The sequence below is a fragment of the Dicentrarchus labrax genome, unplaced genomic scaffold (assembly GCF_905237075.1).
Source record: "Dicentrarchus labrax unplaced genomic scaffold, dlabrax2021, whole genome shotgun sequence".
Lineage (NCBI taxonomy): Eukaryota > Metazoa > Chordata > Actinopteri > Moronidae > Dicentrarchus > Dicentrarchus labrax.
The window spans coordinates 16705378-16723388 of NW_026136719.1; the positions used below are offsets into that span (position 1 = coordinate 16705378).

At 41.7% G+C, this 18011-nt stretch overlaps 2 protein-coding genes across 2 annotated transcripts; one reads left to right on the forward strand and one right to left on the reverse strand.

Moving 5' to 3' along the window:
• The first annotated feature begins 426 nt into the window (after window positions 1-426).
• ctr9 (CTR9 homolog, Paf1/RNA polymerase II complex component) lies at window positions 427-8920 on the forward strand. Its single transcript, XM_051378845.1, has 23 exons — window positions 427-595; window positions 1903-2001; window positions 2122-2361; window positions 2467-2584; window positions 2673-2762; window positions 3434-3690; window positions 3785-3892; window positions 3983-4219; window positions 4318-4536; window positions 4668-4851; window positions 4943-5031; window positions 5137-5322; window positions 5463-5550; window positions 5639-5787; window positions 5878-5994; window positions 6085-6230; window positions 6336-6407; window positions 6868-7003; window positions 7127-7279; window positions 7372-7520; window positions 7605-7698; window positions 7807-7919; window positions 8007-8920. Exons 1-23 carry the CDS (start codon window positions 551-553, stop codon window positions 8440-8442), a joined length of 3525 nt encoding a protein of 1174 aa, XP_051234805.1. The 5' UTR covers window positions 427-550; the 3' UTR covers window positions 8443-8920.
• A 577-nt stretch (window positions 8921-9497) lies between these two features.
• eif4g2a (eukaryotic translation initiation factor 4, gamma 2a) lies at window positions 9498-16537 on the reverse strand. The gene is made up of 19 exons (XM_051378846.1): window positions 16433-16537; window positions 15308-15433; window positions 15067-15169; window positions 14846-14977; window positions 14695-14761; window positions 14451-14602; window positions 13938-14048; window positions 13672-13854; window positions 13386-13527; window positions 13122-13285; window positions 12906-13013; window positions 12594-12698; window positions 12409-12513; window positions 12114-12329; window positions 11754-12012; window positions 11420-11624; window positions 11091-11299; window positions 10868-10989; window positions 9498-10670 (listed from the first exon to the last, which is right to left on the reverse strand). Exons 6-19 carry the CDS (start codon window positions 14532-14534, stop codon window positions 10605-10607), a joined length of 2079 nt encoding a protein of 692 aa, XP_051234806.1. The 5' UTR covers window positions 14535-14602; window positions 14695-14761; window positions 14846-14977; window positions 15067-15169; window positions 15308-15433; window positions 16433-16537; the 3' UTR covers window positions 9498-10604.
• Window positions 16538-18011: the final 1474 nt, after the last annotated feature.

The window sequence follows — 18011 nt, forward strand, 5'->3', positions numbered from 1 at the left end:
CTCATCCCACTCCTGCCAAAATGCTGCCCTGCAGAGGTCTGTGACAATGATGCAGTTAATGGATTTCAATTTAAATTCACCGGTTTAACATATCAAATGCACAATCAGTCTTTGAAGGATTTCTTCCACATTTTTAACTTTGAATTTAGCAAATGTAGGGATTAAAATGTGCAGTCAGTGTGTGGCAAGGGAAGTTACTCTCATTAAAAAATATTGCTATTGAGACTGGTGAGTGGTTCTTTATATATTTAACTTGTATCTAACATGTTGTTGAGCTTGTAAATAAACTGATATTGAAAATTTTAAATGTTCTTTGTTTATTGCTATTATTACAGTGTTTTCATCGAAGAGCATCGCGTCTTGAAATCCTGGAGGAACTGCTTCAGGCTGCCGATCGATCTGACCGGACACATTTCCAGTTGCACCGTCCGTCTGTTTGTTTCCTGTCGGAAGCATGAAGTAGCTACCAACAGACAACGGGCGCAACATTTCTTATAGTTTTTTTTTTTTTATAAATCTAAACTTCAAGTGGATTTTCCCTCAAGTCAAGATGTCTCGGGGCTCTATCGAGATCCCTCTACGGGACACGGATGAGGTAAAACTCGTGTAAAGTGTAAAGTTGATGTTTTGTTGTTTGACTCGGTGAAACCTCGCTGCACTGTTAGCCGTGTATGCTAACTGCAGCTAGCAGCAGCTAATGGGCTGCACACAACACAACACAGCGGCGTATCTAATGTAACGCAAAGTCGGCGTTTTGGTCCGTATTTGCAAGTGGACGCGAACGCTTAGCGCCAGTAATGTTTAATACAACAAGTGTAGAAGTAAACAAACATTATTGAAGTCTGTACTAATGTGAGCTCCAGCTCGGAGGGAAGTTAAGAGGTCAGATACTGAGAGGTTTTCTGTCATTGCTGCTCTTAATGAAGCAGTCCACACTGAATCCAACTCTTACAGAGCTCCTTGTTCATTTAAGAACTTGGAAATATGAAAGGAGAGCCCATAACTTATAATATCTTTGGCATTTTAAGTTACAGCAGTGACAGTCATAGCCTTATACAGCATCATCGTGTATTATTTTAAGTTAAGTAGGCATTAAAAGTATTGAAACAGCTACAGGGCTGTCATTTGTTGGGGCTCTTGAGTTTGTATTGCTTTATACAGAGAGAGGTTTACAATATGTTGTCTACCCTTAGTATAACAGTACAATTCAACAGCACTACAGCCTCCAACATGACCATAAAGTTGAATCAACACCTCTTTAAAACACTTTAAACATTACCTTCATTAATGTAGGATTTATTGCATCAGGGCTGTTTATTAAGTTAGTTAATTAGCACAGTTTAAGCGTAAGTGTGTCTAATGAAGTGACAGTGTAGTGTGTATGTGATATTGTATGTTTTCTGTACGTGGTGTAGATTGACAGGTGAATAGGAGAAGAGCGTGGGTCGTCAATACACAACAAATGACTCAACTGCACACTGTCCTTTTCACCTGCAATCAGAGATATTTAATAACAGTGTTACGGTACAAAGGCCTTCATCACTGCAAGTGAAGAGGACAGTGTTGTTTGTTCTGCAAAATCAATGGAAAAACTGTTAATGGATACAGTACCGACAGTTTTGGCTAATGCAGTGAATTAAATAGCTTACAGCATAAGGTACTTTATTGTGTTGATGCAAAAGTTGTGTAAAAATACGACAATACCGTGAAGCAGCAGTGCACAGTGTTTTGCAACATCACCCACAGTGGCCTCATATACTGACGGTTGATAAATTGATATTGTCTTGCAGTATGCATCATTATATTTTCTAACCCTCATCTGTAACACTCTGAAATGACACATAGATTATGAGTTTTATCAGACATCGTTGCTTAATGCCTTGAATAAATTGTTTCATGCAGGTTATCGAGCTCGACTTTGACCAGCTGCCAGAAGGAGACGAGGTCATCAGTATCCTGAAGCAGGAGCATACGCAGCTGCACATATGGATCGCTCTGGCGGTGAGTCAATGGAGCTGACACATTCAGTGGTTACACTTTATTATCATAATGTAGAATAGTAGCTTGATTTATGTAAAGAACTGTACACAGTTGTAACAGTTTACGCTCTGTCTTTTGCAGTTGGAGTATTACAAACAGGGCAAAACGGAGGATTTTGTCAAGCTGTTAGAGGCCGCTCGTATTGATGGAAACCTCGACTACAGAGACCACGAGAAGGACCAGATGACGTGTCTGGACACATTGGCGGCGTATTATGTCCAGCAAGCACGTAAAGAGAAAAACAAAGATGCCAAGAAGGAGCTCATCACGCAGGCCACGCTGCTCTATACTATGGCAGACAAGATCATCATGTATGATCAGGTAAGGAAAAGTCTGTCAGAGTGGGTGACGATGAGAGAAAACTGCTATGGCTCCCACTAATGTTGCAGTTTAAGTATAAATATAAAATGCTTTCGGCTCACTCAGAACCATTTGTTGGGACGAGCCTGTTTCTGCCTGCTGGAGGGAGACAAGATGGACCAGGCCGATGCTCAGTTCCACTTCGTCCTCAATCAGTCCACCAACAACATCCCTGCTTTGCTTGGCAAGATAACCAAACAAAAAAAATAAGATATCATTCTTGACCACTGCGATTGAGTCACTCAAATAATGATGCTGTTGTCGTTCGACAGGTAAGGCCTGCATCTCCTTCAATAAAAAGGATTACAGAGGAGCACTGGCATATTACAAAAAGGCTCTACGTACGAACCCCGGCTGCCCAGGTAAACATGTTACCTGTATATCCTCGAAACAGAACCCTCTATTACTACTACAGCGTTATTTATACTTACTACTACTACTACAAGGGCCTGGTTGATACAAGATATTTATATCTGAGTATTAAAAAAAGCATAAACAAAATAAACTTGTTAGTTTAAAGATCCCTTAGAGAGTAAAAATTGACAGTTAACTGTCGATTACGGTAAGTAATTATAAATAACAAAAACACAAACACTTAACTGAATAGTTATAATCGTTATCTATCACAATCACTTGTTTAGTTTATAAAATATTAGAAAAGGGTGACAAATTCCCAGCACGTCATCCCAGAGCAGGAGGTCGCTTCTTCAGGTAACTTGAAGATATCAATTTTACAATGAAATTAAATGGAGAAAAGTAATAAATGGCATAAATAATTAATAGATGATCAAAACTGTTTTCTGTCTATTAAATAATTGGTTAATTGTTTCAAGTATACATAAAGTTGCAGCTGATCAAACATTCCTTTTTTCATATTTGCAAACTCAGATATCTGTGATAAATAAAAATATATCACACATATCGACCAGGCTCTTAACTCCTGCTACTGCTATCATTGCATTTCTCATACAGAGAGACGTGTTTCAGATCATTCCTCACCTTTCTTCTGTCTTGTTCCTGTGTCTCTGTCCAGCTGAGGTACGGCTGGGGATGGGCCACTGCTTTGTCAAACTCAACAAACTGGAGAAGGCTCGTTTGGCTTTTGGTCGAGCCCTAGAGCTGAACTCCAAGTGTGTGGGAGCTCTCGTCGGTCTGGCGGTTTTAGAGCTCAACAACAAGGAGGCAGATTCCATCAAGAACGGAGTGCAGCTCCTGTCTCGGGCCTACACCATCGACCCCAGCAACCCCATGGTGCTCAACCACCTTGCCAACCACTTCTTTTTCAAAAAGGTACTCTCGTTGTCCTTGAAACACTGAGACAAATCCAAACCAGAGCGTTATTTAACTTTTATTCACACCTGCTTGTGGTTTCATTTATCATTAGGATTACAGCAAAGTGCAGCATCTGGCCCTCCACGCTTTCCATAACACCGAGGTCGAGGCCATGCAAGCGGAGAGCTGCTACCAGTTAGCTCGCTCATTTCATGTGCAGGTAAGATCCTAACTGATCCCGAGGCAGCACACTGTTTGTTCCCTGCGTCACTTTACATCTCTGATGTCTCTGTTCTCCTTTTCTCTTCAGGAGGACTACGACCAAGCGTTTCAGTATTACTACCAGGCCACTCAGTTTGCCTCCTCTACCTTTGTGTTGCCATTCTTTGGCCTGGGACAGATGTATGTGTATCGAAGAGACAAAGAGAACGCGGCACAGTGCTTTGAGAAGGTTTTAAAGGCCTACCCCAACAACTACGAAACTATGAAAATTCTGGGGTCTCTCTACGCAACATCCGAGGATCAGGAAAAGAGAGACATCGCCAAAGTACGTATTCTGTACAGATGATTTCATCGCAGTTGCAGTCATATGCGTTATTAAGGCAGTTGATGCTGAATGCTCTTATTTCACGGTTTGTTCCTCAGGGTCATTTGAAGAAAGTAACAGAGCAGTACCCAGACGATGTGGAGGCGTGGATCGAGCTGGCTCAGATCCTGGAGCAGACTGACATTCAAGGAGCGCTGTCCGCGTACGGCACAGCCACCCGCATCCTGCAGGAGAAGGTGCAGGCCGACGTTCCCCCCGAGATCCTCAACAACCTGGGGGCTCTTCACTTCAGACTGGGCAACCTTGGAGAGGCCAAGGTAGCTCTCAATATACAGTACAGCTTATTTCAAATTTATTCTCTCTGTTATCCTGGAGTATGTAGAACACTGCATATTTATCATTAACAACAGTGGTATTTCAAGGATGGGTCACGTCTTCTCTCCCACAGAAATACTTTCTTGCATCTCTCGAGCGGGCCAAAGCCGAAGGAGAGCATGACGAGCATTACTACAACGCCATTTCTGTCACCACCTCCTACAATCTGGCCCGCCTGTACGAGGCAATGTGCGAATTCCACGAAGCTGAGAAACTTTACAAAAACATCCTGAGAGAGCATCCTAACTATGTGGACTGTAAGCATGCAGCATTATACAATAAAAAGTGAGAGCAAGAAGAAGAAAAGTGTTTGCACTCTGACAAATTGCTTCCATTTTTGGCCTGCAGGTTATTTGCGTCTTGGAGCCATGGCTCGCGACAAAGGAAATTTCTACGAAGCTTCTGACTGGTTCAAAGAAGCCCTGCAGATTAATCAGGTACTTTGTCACATGTTGTATCAATATAATAACATCAGAATTTAAAAAATGATCCGATGTTAAAGTCTCTTCAACATGATCAGATGTTTTGTTTGTTTGGTGCAGGATCATCCGGACGCCTGGTCCCTGATAGGGAACCTTCACTTGGCCAAACAGGAATGGGGTCCGGGTCAAAAGAAGTTTGAGCGTATTCTGAAGCAGCCGTCCACGCAGAACGACACCTACTCCATGCTGGCTCTGGGTAACGTGTGGCTGCAGACTCTGCACCAGCCAACCAGAGACAGAGAAAAGGTAATTAGTTGTGATAATTTGTTAGTGGATGCGCTCCCTATTTCAAGCAAGGCCATGATAAAACTCTGTGGTAAACCCTGAAGTGTGTGGGTGTGGGTGTGTGTAGGGAAATAATAGAGCGTGTTTTTTGTCTTTGACAGGAAAAGAGACACCAGGATCGAGCCCTGGCGATATACAAACAAGTCCTGCGAAATGACTCCAAGAACCTCTATGCTGCCAATGGCATCGGTCGGTTGAGCTTTATTGTTTTTTTAAATATTTTCATTAGTTCTGTTGTATGTGTATGAAGTATTAAACATACATGTCTTGTGTCCAGGTGCCGTCCTGGCCCACAAGGGCTACTTCAGAGAGGCTCGTGACGTGTTTGCGCAGGTGAGGGAGGCAACAGCAGACATCAGTGACGTCTGGCTAAACCTGGCTCACATCTACGTCGAACAGAAGCAGTACATCAGTGCTGTGCAGATGGTGAGGGGCCTCACTTGTGATTAGTTATAAAAAAACGATTCTTTGTTCATGTTTTTTCTGTAAAGTTGATTGTTTTATTCTGCTCCACAGTATGAGAACTGCCTGAAGAAATTTTACAAATATCAGAACACGGAGGTGCTGCTGTACCTCGCAAGGGCGCTCTTCAAATGTGGGAAACTCCAAGAGTGCAAGCAGATGCTGCTGAAGGTAACAAGAAGCAAAAATGAAAGGCTTTTATTTTATGCTACAATATGAGGGGGGGTATAACTTTGTTCTTCCAATGTGTTTTTCAACAAGGCCCGCCACGTGGCGCCCAGCGACACGGTGCTGATGTTCAACGTGGCCCTGGTGCTTCAGAGACTGGCAACTCTTGTGCTGAAAGATGAGAAGAGCAACTTGAAGGCTGTACTCAGTGCTGTCAAAGAGCTGGAACTGGCTCACAGGTACTGGAATTAAACTTGATTTAGCCTTCCTCCTCCCAGTCTGATCCCCGGGCTGTCTGTGCCTCATCCGGCAGTTTCATTTCTCTCTTCCTCCTCCTCTCCCAGGTATTTCAGTTACCTCAGCAAGGCCGGAGACAAGATGAGGTTTGACCTCGCTCTTGCTGCCTCTGAGGCCAGGTCAGTCTGAATTTACTCTCATCACAGCTTATTACAAAAGTGAATAGTGATTAATACATCAGTGAGTGATTTTGTTTGTTTTTAAGAAACAGAAATAACGACACAAATACAAACTATAATTGCACTTATGTTTTTTATTATTCCACCCATATTGTCTTCTAACTGTATGTGTAGGTTTGTTTTTCACTACAAATGTAGTTTAAGTTTATTACATTTAATTAAATACCTTAAAACAGACATTACACTTTGACTTTGACTGACAAAGTCTAATTTCACACTCAATGCAGGCACTAAAAGTAGTTATTTTAAGCTAGTATCAGCAGATATTAATAGTTTGCTGGGGTATTGGTCCATCTCTACATTTGATTGTAATGTTTTACATGGGGCTTGTGCTGGAGTTGTGTTCATTTAGTGCAGGTTGTAATATCAGTTGGGGTTTGGGTGTATTGTGGGGTTGCAGGCAGTGCTCTGACCTGCTGAGTCAGGCTCAGTACCACGTGGCAAGAGCCAGAAAGCAGGATGAGGAGGAGAAGGAGCTTCGGGCCAAACAAGAACAGGAGAGGGACCTGCTGCGTCAGCAGATGATGAAAGAACAGGTACTTATGGTGCTCCGTAAAAACTTTTTGGTAGCAGCTCACCATGACTAGGTTTTTATTTTAAGCTACAAAAAAAGGCTTCTCATTAATTGGTTGGCTTGTCCCCCTTTTAAAATTCATTAGGAGGCAAAACGGAGCAGAGAGGTGGAGGAACAGAAAAAGCTCCTGGAGCAGAGAGCACTGTACGTGGAGAAGACCAAGAACCTGCTCACCTTTGCAGAGGGATCAAAGGAAATGGCGAAAGAAAAGAAGAAGGGAGGCGGTGGTGGTGGACGTGTGAGTGTTAGCATTGATAGGAGACTCATTAACAGACACTTAAGCTGCACTGAATGCAGAGTGGATAAATACTTATTTTCTTCATCTCTAAGCGCAAGAAAGGAGACATGGATGAGTTTGTCAACGATGACTCTGATGAGGACCTGCCACTGAGGAAGAAGAAGAAAAGAAAGGGCGGCAGTGGCAGTGAGCAGGAGGAGGGCGAGGACGGAGAGAAGAAGTCGCGCAAGAAGAGGAGGAGGTGAGTCTGCTGCACTGTGGTTTATTTATCACTGCTGAACAAGTCACATGAGATACTCAGAGTAAATGTTGCCCTGCATTTCAGACCTGCCAGAGGAGGAAATGACAGTGATGATGAGGAAGGAGGATCACGACCCAAGAAGCAACGTAAACCCAAAGAACGCAAGAGGATTGAAAAGGTCCTTTGAGTTTTCTTGGCTTCTGTTCTTATATTGTGATTAATGTTCTTTAAATCCTTCTGAAATATGTTGCCAGGCCTAAGTTCTGTACATTTTTCTCCTTTTTAGTCCCAGCCTGAGCGTCTGCCACCGTCTCTTAAAGGAAAGATCAAGTCTAAGGCCATCATCTCGTCTTCTGAGTCCTCTTCAGATGAGGATGGGTTGAAAATAGCTGAAGACAGGTAAAAAGTATAAACTTAAGTGAGAATTTGCACTAAAATAAGTGCTGAGAGCATTACTAGATCAACAGAAAACTTTCTCTCATACAGACACCAAAGAGACAGCGGCTCGGGGTCCGATGAAGAGGGCGGAGGACACAGGAAGCGCATTGCGTCCGACAGCGAGTCAGATGGAGGAAGGAACCGCTCTGGCAGCGAGGCGGGCAGCCCGGCGGGCAGCCCGGCAGGCAGCCCGGCAGGCAGCCCTCGGCGCTCTGCAGTCTCAGAGGATGACGACTCTGGCAGCGACCGTCCAGTGAAGAAGAGGAGGGTGCAGCGGCAGTCCGACTCAGAGCAGTCAGACAACGAGAGCAAGAGGAGTCGGTCGGGATCGGACGACGAGTCCCGGCGCGGTTCGCCCGTTGCGGCGTCTGACCGAGGATCAGACAGGGCATCGGAAGCGGGATCAGACAACGAGGGCTCCCCGCGCCGCTCTGACAACGGCTCTGAACCTGAAGGCTCCAACAACGAGGACGACAGTGATTAAATCTTCCTCACAGACTCGTCCCACGTAATGATGAGAAAACTCTCCACACTTGCGTTTCTTATTTTCTATTAAAAGCAGGGATTTCTGTCCGTATATCTTGGAGATGGCTAGAAGAGGTTGTAGATTGTTGTTTTTTTGGCACAGTGTTACGGTGTATTCCTCACTCCTGGTGTGGAATTGTCTTCACAGATGCTGTTTTGTTAAACATGAAATGATTTGAAGTGAACTAAAAAGGTGTAAAACCTCTATTTTCTATCTCAGATGGTCAGACACTGACACAAAAATGGGAAGATGCTTCAACAAACTGTCAAATTAAAAAGAGAGAACAAGTATTGTGTAAGATGTGGATCCTCTGCTTCTGTATCATATTATGGAGCCAATAGAAAAATGATGTCAACTTTGTTTTTTGCTGATAATGATTCTTTTGTGTCCATTCTAACTTTTGTCAAAGTAAAAAGACTTTAGCAGCAAACTTCAATCAGGGTGTCCTTAACATTTTTACAATTTCTTGTATAACTTTACAGCTGATACATGTATTGATTTCAGTCTTCAACTTTTTGAAAGTTGTCATAATTGGCCATTTGTTAGGAAATTTAAACAAGTTAGCATCCCTTTATATAACAGCAATATGGATTTCAATCAGAAATAGAGTCGGTGTTGTAGCTCAAAGAGGTCCTCCCAGCCAAAAGCCAGATTGGTATCAAGTGTCACTATCTCAGTGCATACTGACAAGATGTTACGCAGTGTTAAGTTGGTTTGGTTCCAAAGTTTAAATGAGTGCCTCAATTTCCTGCACTTATTTGGAGCCAAGCAACTTCTGCCATCTTTAGTCCGGTTAGGTAGGCTTGAATAATCTAAATCATCATGAATGTGCTGCATTTCTTGTTGCCCACCTGTTAGGTGTCAACAAATGGCAGTCATCCACCCCAAAACAAGAGATTTTAGGAATTAAAAATGTTTTTAAATGGCACCTAAAAAGCAGGTAACTAAGTTTTTCAAGATGGGCAAGTAAAAACAACAAATTTAGGGGGAAAGAAATCGTCAAGACAATGAAATGAACCGTTAAACTTTATTCAAGGTTGATCTGTAGTTGTACACTCAAACTTCCTGTATTTAACATTACAGTGACACTCCAAAAGAAGGTTTAAGTGTACATATACAGTGCATTCTTTATAATTTCATGAAGATAAAAAGACCATTTAAAAACTTGACAAATATGGCAAACTGACGTAAAATTTCCACACATGGTGAACAACTGTAGCACAGGAAACTAAGCTTTGGCTGTCTCAATGTGTTAAAACCGAGACATTCAAGTATAGTCCGAGATACATTAGAGGTATATCCATATGAATTGATAAATTAAAAAAGGCCACACAGATTCATTCCTAACAGCACAGAAGTTTTGTACATAAAAAAAAAAAAAAGCTCCTGATTCATTAAACTAAATGGTAACTGAAATCACACTGTGCAAACAAAACAGGCCATTTTTGTTAGACATCGTCAAATCCAGATTATTATGAATTTTTAGACACAATGGTCTGCTTTCAAGCACAAGAAAATTATAATTATGGCAGCACAAAACAGCAACTGAGGATTGTTTAAACAAATCGAGGAAAGTGTATGTTACTATTGCAACGACTCATGATGTTGAGCAAAGTGCATCTAAAAACTGATTAACAAATGTAGATAAAACAATGAGAAAATTCTCTTTGCAATATGTTAGAGTCTCTTCTCTTTTGTAAACAGTTTTTAAGTTAATAGTTATGGCAGCACTTGGTGACTCCTACCAGATGTAAAAGGTGATAAAATGGGTCAGATTTTGGTGCTGGCACAGTTTCCTGCACAATACTGCCTACTGTTAAAGAAAACGTAACCCAGGATGATTGAAATGTATAAAACTGCTGTAGGACATCAAATAAGATTGATAATCAGAAAGAAAAGCATAAATATAATAAGATGGTGATGATGCTGGCTTGATCTGGCAAACATTTCATAGTGGAATGAAGTGTAACAGTGGTTGGAAAATATTTATAAACAAGAGGAAGAGGGAAAGAGTTGGGTTGAGAGAGGAAGGGGCATATTATGAGGACGAAAAAAAAGGAAAAAAAGTTTTAAAAAAATCTTTCATTGCATCCTGATAACACATGGCTTTGGCCTGTTCCTCAGTAATCTTCACCCTCCGACTCCTCTTCTTCTGCAGTCTCCAGCCAGGTCAGCCACTGGTTCACCTGCACCATGAAATACACAGTATTACCATTAGGTTCAGTTATTTTGAGAAAACCAATCATATGGGAGTACAACACAAGTGGGATACTCTAAGAACCTGATGATTGTAGCCATTAATGAGCATGTAAATGCATAAAGCCGCTGTCCACTGTCGGAGAGCAATTTGAAAAACACGCATTAGCAATGTACATAAAATTACCTGAAATAATGCTTTTCCCTTCCCTGGATACTCCTGGGTGACATCTTCTTTCCATGAAAGGAAGGCTTCTTCTTCAATTATTTCCATGTCATAAAAGTTTACAAAGTAGCGCAGCAACATGCCTAGAAAAAAAAAAAAGATCCACCGTTAAGCTTCTGTCAGTTTAATACCTTTTCCTCACTTGGGGTTAAAGCTGCTGTACTGAACAAGTGTGTGTACATACCTTTGGGGAAACCCTTGGCATTGCAGTGGACCTGCAGGGCGTACATCGCACTGACTTGCAGGTCGATGTGATCGTGTAGGAACTTCTGCATCACTGGCTTGAAAGACAGCAGCAGTTGCTTCTCGTCATCCAGCTGCTCTTTGCTGGGTGCCGCAAGCTGCTCTTCATCATCGTCGGGGTTGATCTCATAAGCAATGTACTGCAGGAAACTGGCAGGCAGGAACACAAATATGAAATACTTGAAGATCCACCAACAAAGTATTGGCTGACAAACACATTTTATCAGCAGAGACTGATTTCACCGTTACAAACATTGTTCACTGCTGTACCTGGTCATGAGAATGTTGACAAAGCCTTTGTCGGTGTGGAGTTTAGGAGAGATGTTGTCTTTGATCCACTTGTAGATGGACTGTGGAGAGGGGTCTACTTTGATCTGTTTCAGAAGCTCCTTCTCCAGTTTCATGAGGGGGAACAAAAAGCTGAGGCCTTTGCCCTCGAGAATCTCCAGCATCCTGTCCTTGTTTTGGTCAATTTCTAAAGGAGTATAAAAACACACATCAGTAGGAGCAACAGATTGATACTTAAGAAATGAAAACTTTTCTTAGAACTGCATCATTGAAATGAATGACAGTTATAAATATGGTAGAGTGGGTTTGGACATACCAGGTAGCATCTTCTGCATGTTGACCTTGCTCTGCTGGAACAGGTCAGCCAGCCATTCACGGTCCTTCAGTTTGACCATCTGCTGCAAGCAGAGCAAGAACAATGGGAAATGTGCACCATTCTCCAGCTGGTGAGCCAAATCTGCAATGCTGACCAAGTCAGCAATGATGGCGCGTGCTGCAAACTGTGCCAGATAGGACTTCACCAGTGGCACTTCTTCCTCGATCTTAGGACACTGGTCCAGAACACCCAAAAAGGCCTATCAAATAAATCAGAACAGTTACATATCGATATTCAGATAGTAAAAACATAGTCTCAGTATTTTATATATTCTGAATTTTATTTTTAGACAACACTGACCTGCATTAGGTTTTCACCAGTGACAATGCCCTCAGTGCAGAGCGCATGGATCAGGGTGCTTGCATGTTCCTTGTCCTCATCTGAACGATCAAGGGAGTAGACCACAATCTTGTTCAGCATCTCAGACAAAAAGTGTTTTGGAGCCTTCATCTCCCTCGCAGCATTCACTGCCTCTTCAATGTTCTTGTTGTTCAGGTAATCTGCCACCAATGTCTCCTACAAAAGGAAAGTACATTCAGATATTGTTGCTAGACACAGTATATTGTGCATGAAGGAAGCACAGATTAAGACTTACTGTCATTTTGCGCAACTCTTCCTTTGTAGGAGGAGCCTTTTTATTGGACTTTGCAGGTTTTTCCTGAATAGGAGGAGGGTTGATTTTTAGGCCGAGCTGCGGAGGCTAAACAAAGAAACCCGAGTTAATACATGTTGCTTGGAATGACCAGTTTAACAGCTTGTTTTTAAAAGTAAAAATTTTACCTGTCCTAGTGGGGAACCTTGGGCAGGAATCACAGTCATCTGTGGCTGCAGCTTCGGCACTTGTTTTTTATTTAAGATGAATGACTGTGCTGGCCTCAGACTGATCTGAAGGGGTGAAGACAAGTTTATTAAAAAAAATAAATACTGCACAGATATATTACTCCACATTTCATGACTGAAGGTATTTAACATTACATAATCCAGCAGAAACAATAGGATTCATTTAAAATAGAGCCCAGACTACTCCCAACATACAAAACTCAAGAAGCCTAGACAAATATAATCTTAGTTTATAACTGCAAGTGGTTGTACCTCATCAGCATTAACCTTGCCCTTCTTGCTGAAACGTGGAGCCATATCCTTGGACTGCATCTGCACCGAGTGATTCTGTTTGTGGTTGAAAACCGGTGAATTCTGACCCTTTAAACAAAAAAAACACAAAACATTTCACAGATTTAGCAATGAAGACTAAATCAATTTACATTGACAAAGTACTTGACAATTATACTGTAGATGTACTCCAGGTACCTGGTTTGGTTTTATGAATGGTTTGCTTCCTGCTTCAAACTGAGGCTGGTGTGAACCGTTGCCGTTCACAATATGGCCATTGTAGAGCGGGTTTGTGCGGTGACGTCCCATGGTAGGGGAATAGTGGTCCTGAATGACCCCTGGCCCTGTGCCGATGCCGCTTCCTACATAAAAGACGACAAAACATTAAAACATTGCTAAAGGGGATCAATACTTAATGTGTCATGGCAGTAGTGTAACAATCTCTTATCGCTCGCAACATACCAGGCATTTGTCCAAACATATCAGCCAGCCCACCAAGAGTTTCCCTGTCAAACTTGATCCTTGTTGGCAAGAAGGAGGAGTTTTCCATGAAGAATTCATTCCGCATACCATCGTTTGAAGGTGGAATAAAAACACCCAAGTCCTGCAACACAGCCAGAATCTAAGCATGTGCACTACTAGACCTGAACCCCATTATCATTATTATTATTAAGCAGTTCAGTAAGTATTGGATAGCATGAATCATTCTACACAGACAGATCATCCAAAGTGGACCAGGTAGACTAACCTTTACTGCATCCTGACGAACTTGGTTGATTGTCTTTGGTCCGTTGTCAACATGAGCTTTGCGAGGAGACCAGTTGTTCTCCCGCAGCTCCACTGTATTCTGGAGCAGGAAACGAATCCTAGCTGGCAGCTCCTTGTTGGTTGTTAAGGAGTGCATGCGGCCAAAGTACTGATTCATCAAAGACTGGAGAGAGAATGTATGTTAGTAAATGGAACAAGGAGAATTTAAAGACAAGATAATTATTTGCTTGTTCTCCACGTACTCACCCTAGCCTTTTCATGATCAAGTTTAGGTCCCACTGTTTTCATTATCTGACAGAGGCATTCCAAATCTTCACCCATATCCTTGAGTTGGACTCTCTTCTTCTTATCCAAAAGCTTAAAAAAGAAAAGAGAAATATTCAATACAATCTACTTTGATTGCTTTCAAAAATTGTTGGGATGACTCAGGACATTTAATTGTTGGGATGCTTCCAGAATGGCACTTTGAGCCGATTTAGGGATCACACAAATTAAAGATTGGGTCGGTCATCCTGGAGAAAGATAACTGATTGTAGAGTCTCATTCCCAAGTTGTCAAATACCAACACTTTGGGTTATGGTAAATGAGAAACAAGTAGCTTGGTGCGAGTCCCAGCAGGTTGTGTTCGTCAAAAGCATAGGTATTTGACAACCTGTGAATGAGACATGGCTTTCTCCAGACGGACTAACAAAACCTCTAAGAACACAATATAGTTCACAATGACACCTAAACACATACATTTTATTTAACATAACTTACTGTTTTGATGCACTTATGAAGGATAGATTCGTGGATAAGGTTGAGTTTTCCAAGTTCCCCAATGAATTTGATGTTGCCCAGCATCTTGATCTTTGCAATAGCACGCTGCTCCTCCTCCTCAGAGGTGAGTGGGCCGTCATCTTTTTCAAAGACTACAGGGGAAAAAAGAACAATTTAAAATATGGAACAATTAAACACAAATGTATTTTGTAACTGACTACATGTATAAAATTAATTCCCTTACTTTCAACATTTCTGGCACGGTTCTCAAACTCATCCTGAAGCTTGGAAATCAGAAGCCTTCTGAAGGTCTGTAAAACAGAAAATACCAGAAAGTTAGCCAATATTCTTGCGCAATCCAAATGTTGAGGGGAAAAAAAAAAAAAAAAACTTACGGTATTCTGCTTTTGTTTTTCTTGAGTTTCTGTTGATGGGTCTTCAAAGTTTGGTGCATCCTCTGCCAGGCGTAGACATAGTTGAGCGTATAACTGGCTATACTTGGGCTCTTCGAGGGCTTTGTCAACAATCTAAAGTAACAGAAAAAGAAAATTGCAAGTTAAGTGCCTATCTTAATGGGTTATGAGACAATCTAAGGACACTTAAAGAGAATACTCACCAACAAGATGATTCCTTTTAAGACAAGTTTGGAATCTACACCCACATTGAGGAGCTCCAGGCATAGTTTGTCAAACTTCTCAGGAGTCAGCTTATTAAGTATGCTAATGAAAAGGAGGAAGGACAAGAGTTCGAAAAAACATTGACTCATTTCAAATGTTCATGTCCTAGCTTACAATTTAAATAAGTGTTTGCAGGAGTTTTACGTGATCAGCTTAATATGGATTTACATGGAAACATACCCTCTCACTTTCCTGAAGATTGCATCATTTTGCCCTTTCTCGTTGGAGGAGTTGGCCTCTCGTCTAGTGCGTCGAGAAGGTAACCATCTCTGAACGCTAGAACCTGGGGTTTTCCCCAGGAACTCGCTATAATGAACACAAAACATAGTCAATGTTACAATACATAAACAATTATAGGGAAACATAACCTTATATCACAAATATTTAACCCTGATTCATGGTACTTAAGGTACAAAGGCCCTGTCAACCCATACAGCAATGCCACTGAACACTAAAATCTGCTTGATAATTAAATCAGATTTAAATCACTACGCAGATGTAACCATATGGGAAAAGCAAGTTTCTCTGAGATTATAGTGACACCATCAGATACTCTATTGTTTAAATCATTGATGTAATAAATGGTCTTGACATGTCTGTATGCTCATGTAGTTTATTGCATTTCTAACCACTAAAGGTGTGGTATAAGATGCTGTCCATTTAAACCCAAATTGCAAATATGTTGCTCCTACCCAAACTGTGACCATTACATGACCTGTCATGGTATATGTTCAAGTCATTTGAGAAACACAATTACAGTAAAAAGACCTTTAGTTAACATGCTGCCAGCTGTTGTATCAAAATGGCAACACCTGAACCACTGCCAATGCAGGTCATTAAATTTCAAAGTAAGAGCAGTAGAATATCTGCTCTCCAAATAAATAATAAATAACTTTATTCTAAAAATAATAAAACAAAACAAGAAATCACTACCCAAACAGGGTGTACAGACATAACCAGTATATTCAGGGGCTAAAGAAGCCACAGACAACAGTATCCCCCAGATGTGCTGACGTAAACAAAGAATACATATGTGTGAATGCAATTAAGGCCAAATTTCAATAAAGACTAGTGTCTAAGTGTACCAAGTGAAAGGACATTTTAAAACAATCACCTGTTGCCGACAGTCTTGGGATAGTGCTGAGGTGCACCCCCACCTCCTCCCCCTACGCTGTGATGATAAAAAAAAAAAGGAAAACGGTTTTAACTTAATATAATGAAATGTGCGCCTTAGCCTTTATGTGAGCTGCTGGAGATAGTTCTCAGTATGAATAGGCCATGTGTGAAAGGGTAAGTTTTTAATACCTGAAACGAGAAGGACCCCCTGGTGCGACGACACTCTCCACTTTGGCGGCTTGACAAAAGTATCTGAAAAGAATGATGTTCTGGGAGTAGGGCAGGAAAGAGCGACCTGCAAGCAGAGACCGATAACGTTACACAGAAGCAAATGACCAGACAGCTAATGGCTGGGAAACGCAAACGAGCACACATTTTGAGGCATCGAGCACACTGCAACCGAAAGATAATAAATATCTGACACAGTAGGTTTGGTTTTGTCATCAACTTATGAGATTCCAGCCAAATAGTTGAGCACATGAGCGCCTACACGTGTCCGTACAAGTGGATGTGAAAGTGGGCCAGGGCTAGCCTTAGCACGGAGACGATAGCATATTACGTTGGCGGTGTTTGTGTCGACGTTTGCTCCTCAATCGTTGTGTTTTTCCGTTACCTTAACCCCTGCCAGCCGTCTGCTGCGACTCCGCACCATTAATTAACGTTAAACCAAGTTACCCAAGCTTACCTTGTATAACCTAAACCTGACCCAAATCACGGAGGGCAGCGCTACAGGAAACGTTACGAGATGTCGACACAAGACCTGGATTAGCTAACGTTACATGTGCCTTGATATAATTATCCAGACCGGTTTCTAATTGCTCTAAAGCGGTTAGACACCGATCCATTGGGGATAATCTGGAATCAAATGAAATTAAATAAAGTACGTGGTTCCTACGCACATCGCCCAATTATACGATTTACGAAAAAAGCTAAAACGTCGTGTGTTCGAAACTGTGATTAACGCAACACACACATTTTCTATAATACATCTAAATCGGTGTGAATTCAGATATATTATGGCTTTGATGTAAACCAGTAAGAATTCCCATCAGCTGATTTTATGAGGTCTTTGTTCAGACACCGGATGTCCACTCACAGCGACATCTTGAGGGGTTTTGTTCTGTAGGCCGCCGGTGAGCTAGCGAGCGGCTAACGAGCTATAAACAACTCTTGGAAACATGTCCAGCTTTTGTCGAACATAAAAAACAATTCGGCTCAACTTTTTCTACATAATCGAAGTTCGCAAACGCTTAACTTAAATATCCACATATGTTAAACACACAACACTAATCATCTTAAGACGAACTTCTAACCAGACCGGTTAGCTATCAGTTAGCTGTCGCTGGCTAACTGATAGCTTCGCTGTTAGCCTGGCGAGAAAAACACCGACATATCTTACCTTTACGAAAGGGACGTCAGTGTAATCGTTGTCTTGTCGACAAAGAGATTTAAAAAAAAATAAATATAGAATAGAAAAGAGTTCAAAAAGTCGTGGTAAACCCTAGAAAGGTTAAGTATTATTGTCAAAAAGAGCAGAAACACGACGGATCGGCGGTGCTAGCAACCGGCTTCACCGAAGAAAGAATGCTGACTGGTCGCATACGTCATGCGGAAGCCGATTTTTGTGTGGAGCGTGTCTCCAACGTCATCATCCCACCCTGCCCACGTCACGTACCCCCCCAAAAAAAAAAAAAAAAAAAAAAAAAAAACCCCACCACATTTCGCAATCTGCTCTCTTCAGAACAACATGTCAGGTGTCCGACCCAGA

Excerpts from the sequence above, each read along its gene's own strand:
- ctr9 (XM_051378845.1), top strand. The coding sequence starts at position 551 with ATGTCTCGGGGCTCTATCGAGATCCCTCTACGGGACACGGATGAG. Across the intron at positions 3,691-3,784 it reads ACCACTTCTTTTTCAAAAAG|GATTACAGCAAAGTGCAGCA; the intron begins GTACTCTCGTTG and ends ATTTATCATTAG. Across the intron at positions 5,995-6,084 it reads GCAAGCAGATGCTGCTGAAG|GCCCGCCACGTGGCGCCCAG; the intron begins GTAACAAGAAGC and ends TTTTTCAACAAG.
- eif4g2a (XM_051378846.1), bottom strand. The coding sequence starts at position 14,534 with ATGCTGGGCAACATCAAATTCATTGGGGAACTTGGAAAACTCAACCTT. Across the intron at positions 13,014-13,121 it reads CATTCATAAAACCAAACCAG|GGTCAGAATTCACCGGTTTT; the intron begins GTACCTGGAGTA and ends TTTTGTTTAAAG. Across the intron at positions 11,300-11,419 it reads GTCAACATTCTCATGACCAG|TTTCCTGCAGTACATTGCTT; the intron begins GTACAGCAGTGA and ends CCTGCCTGCCAG.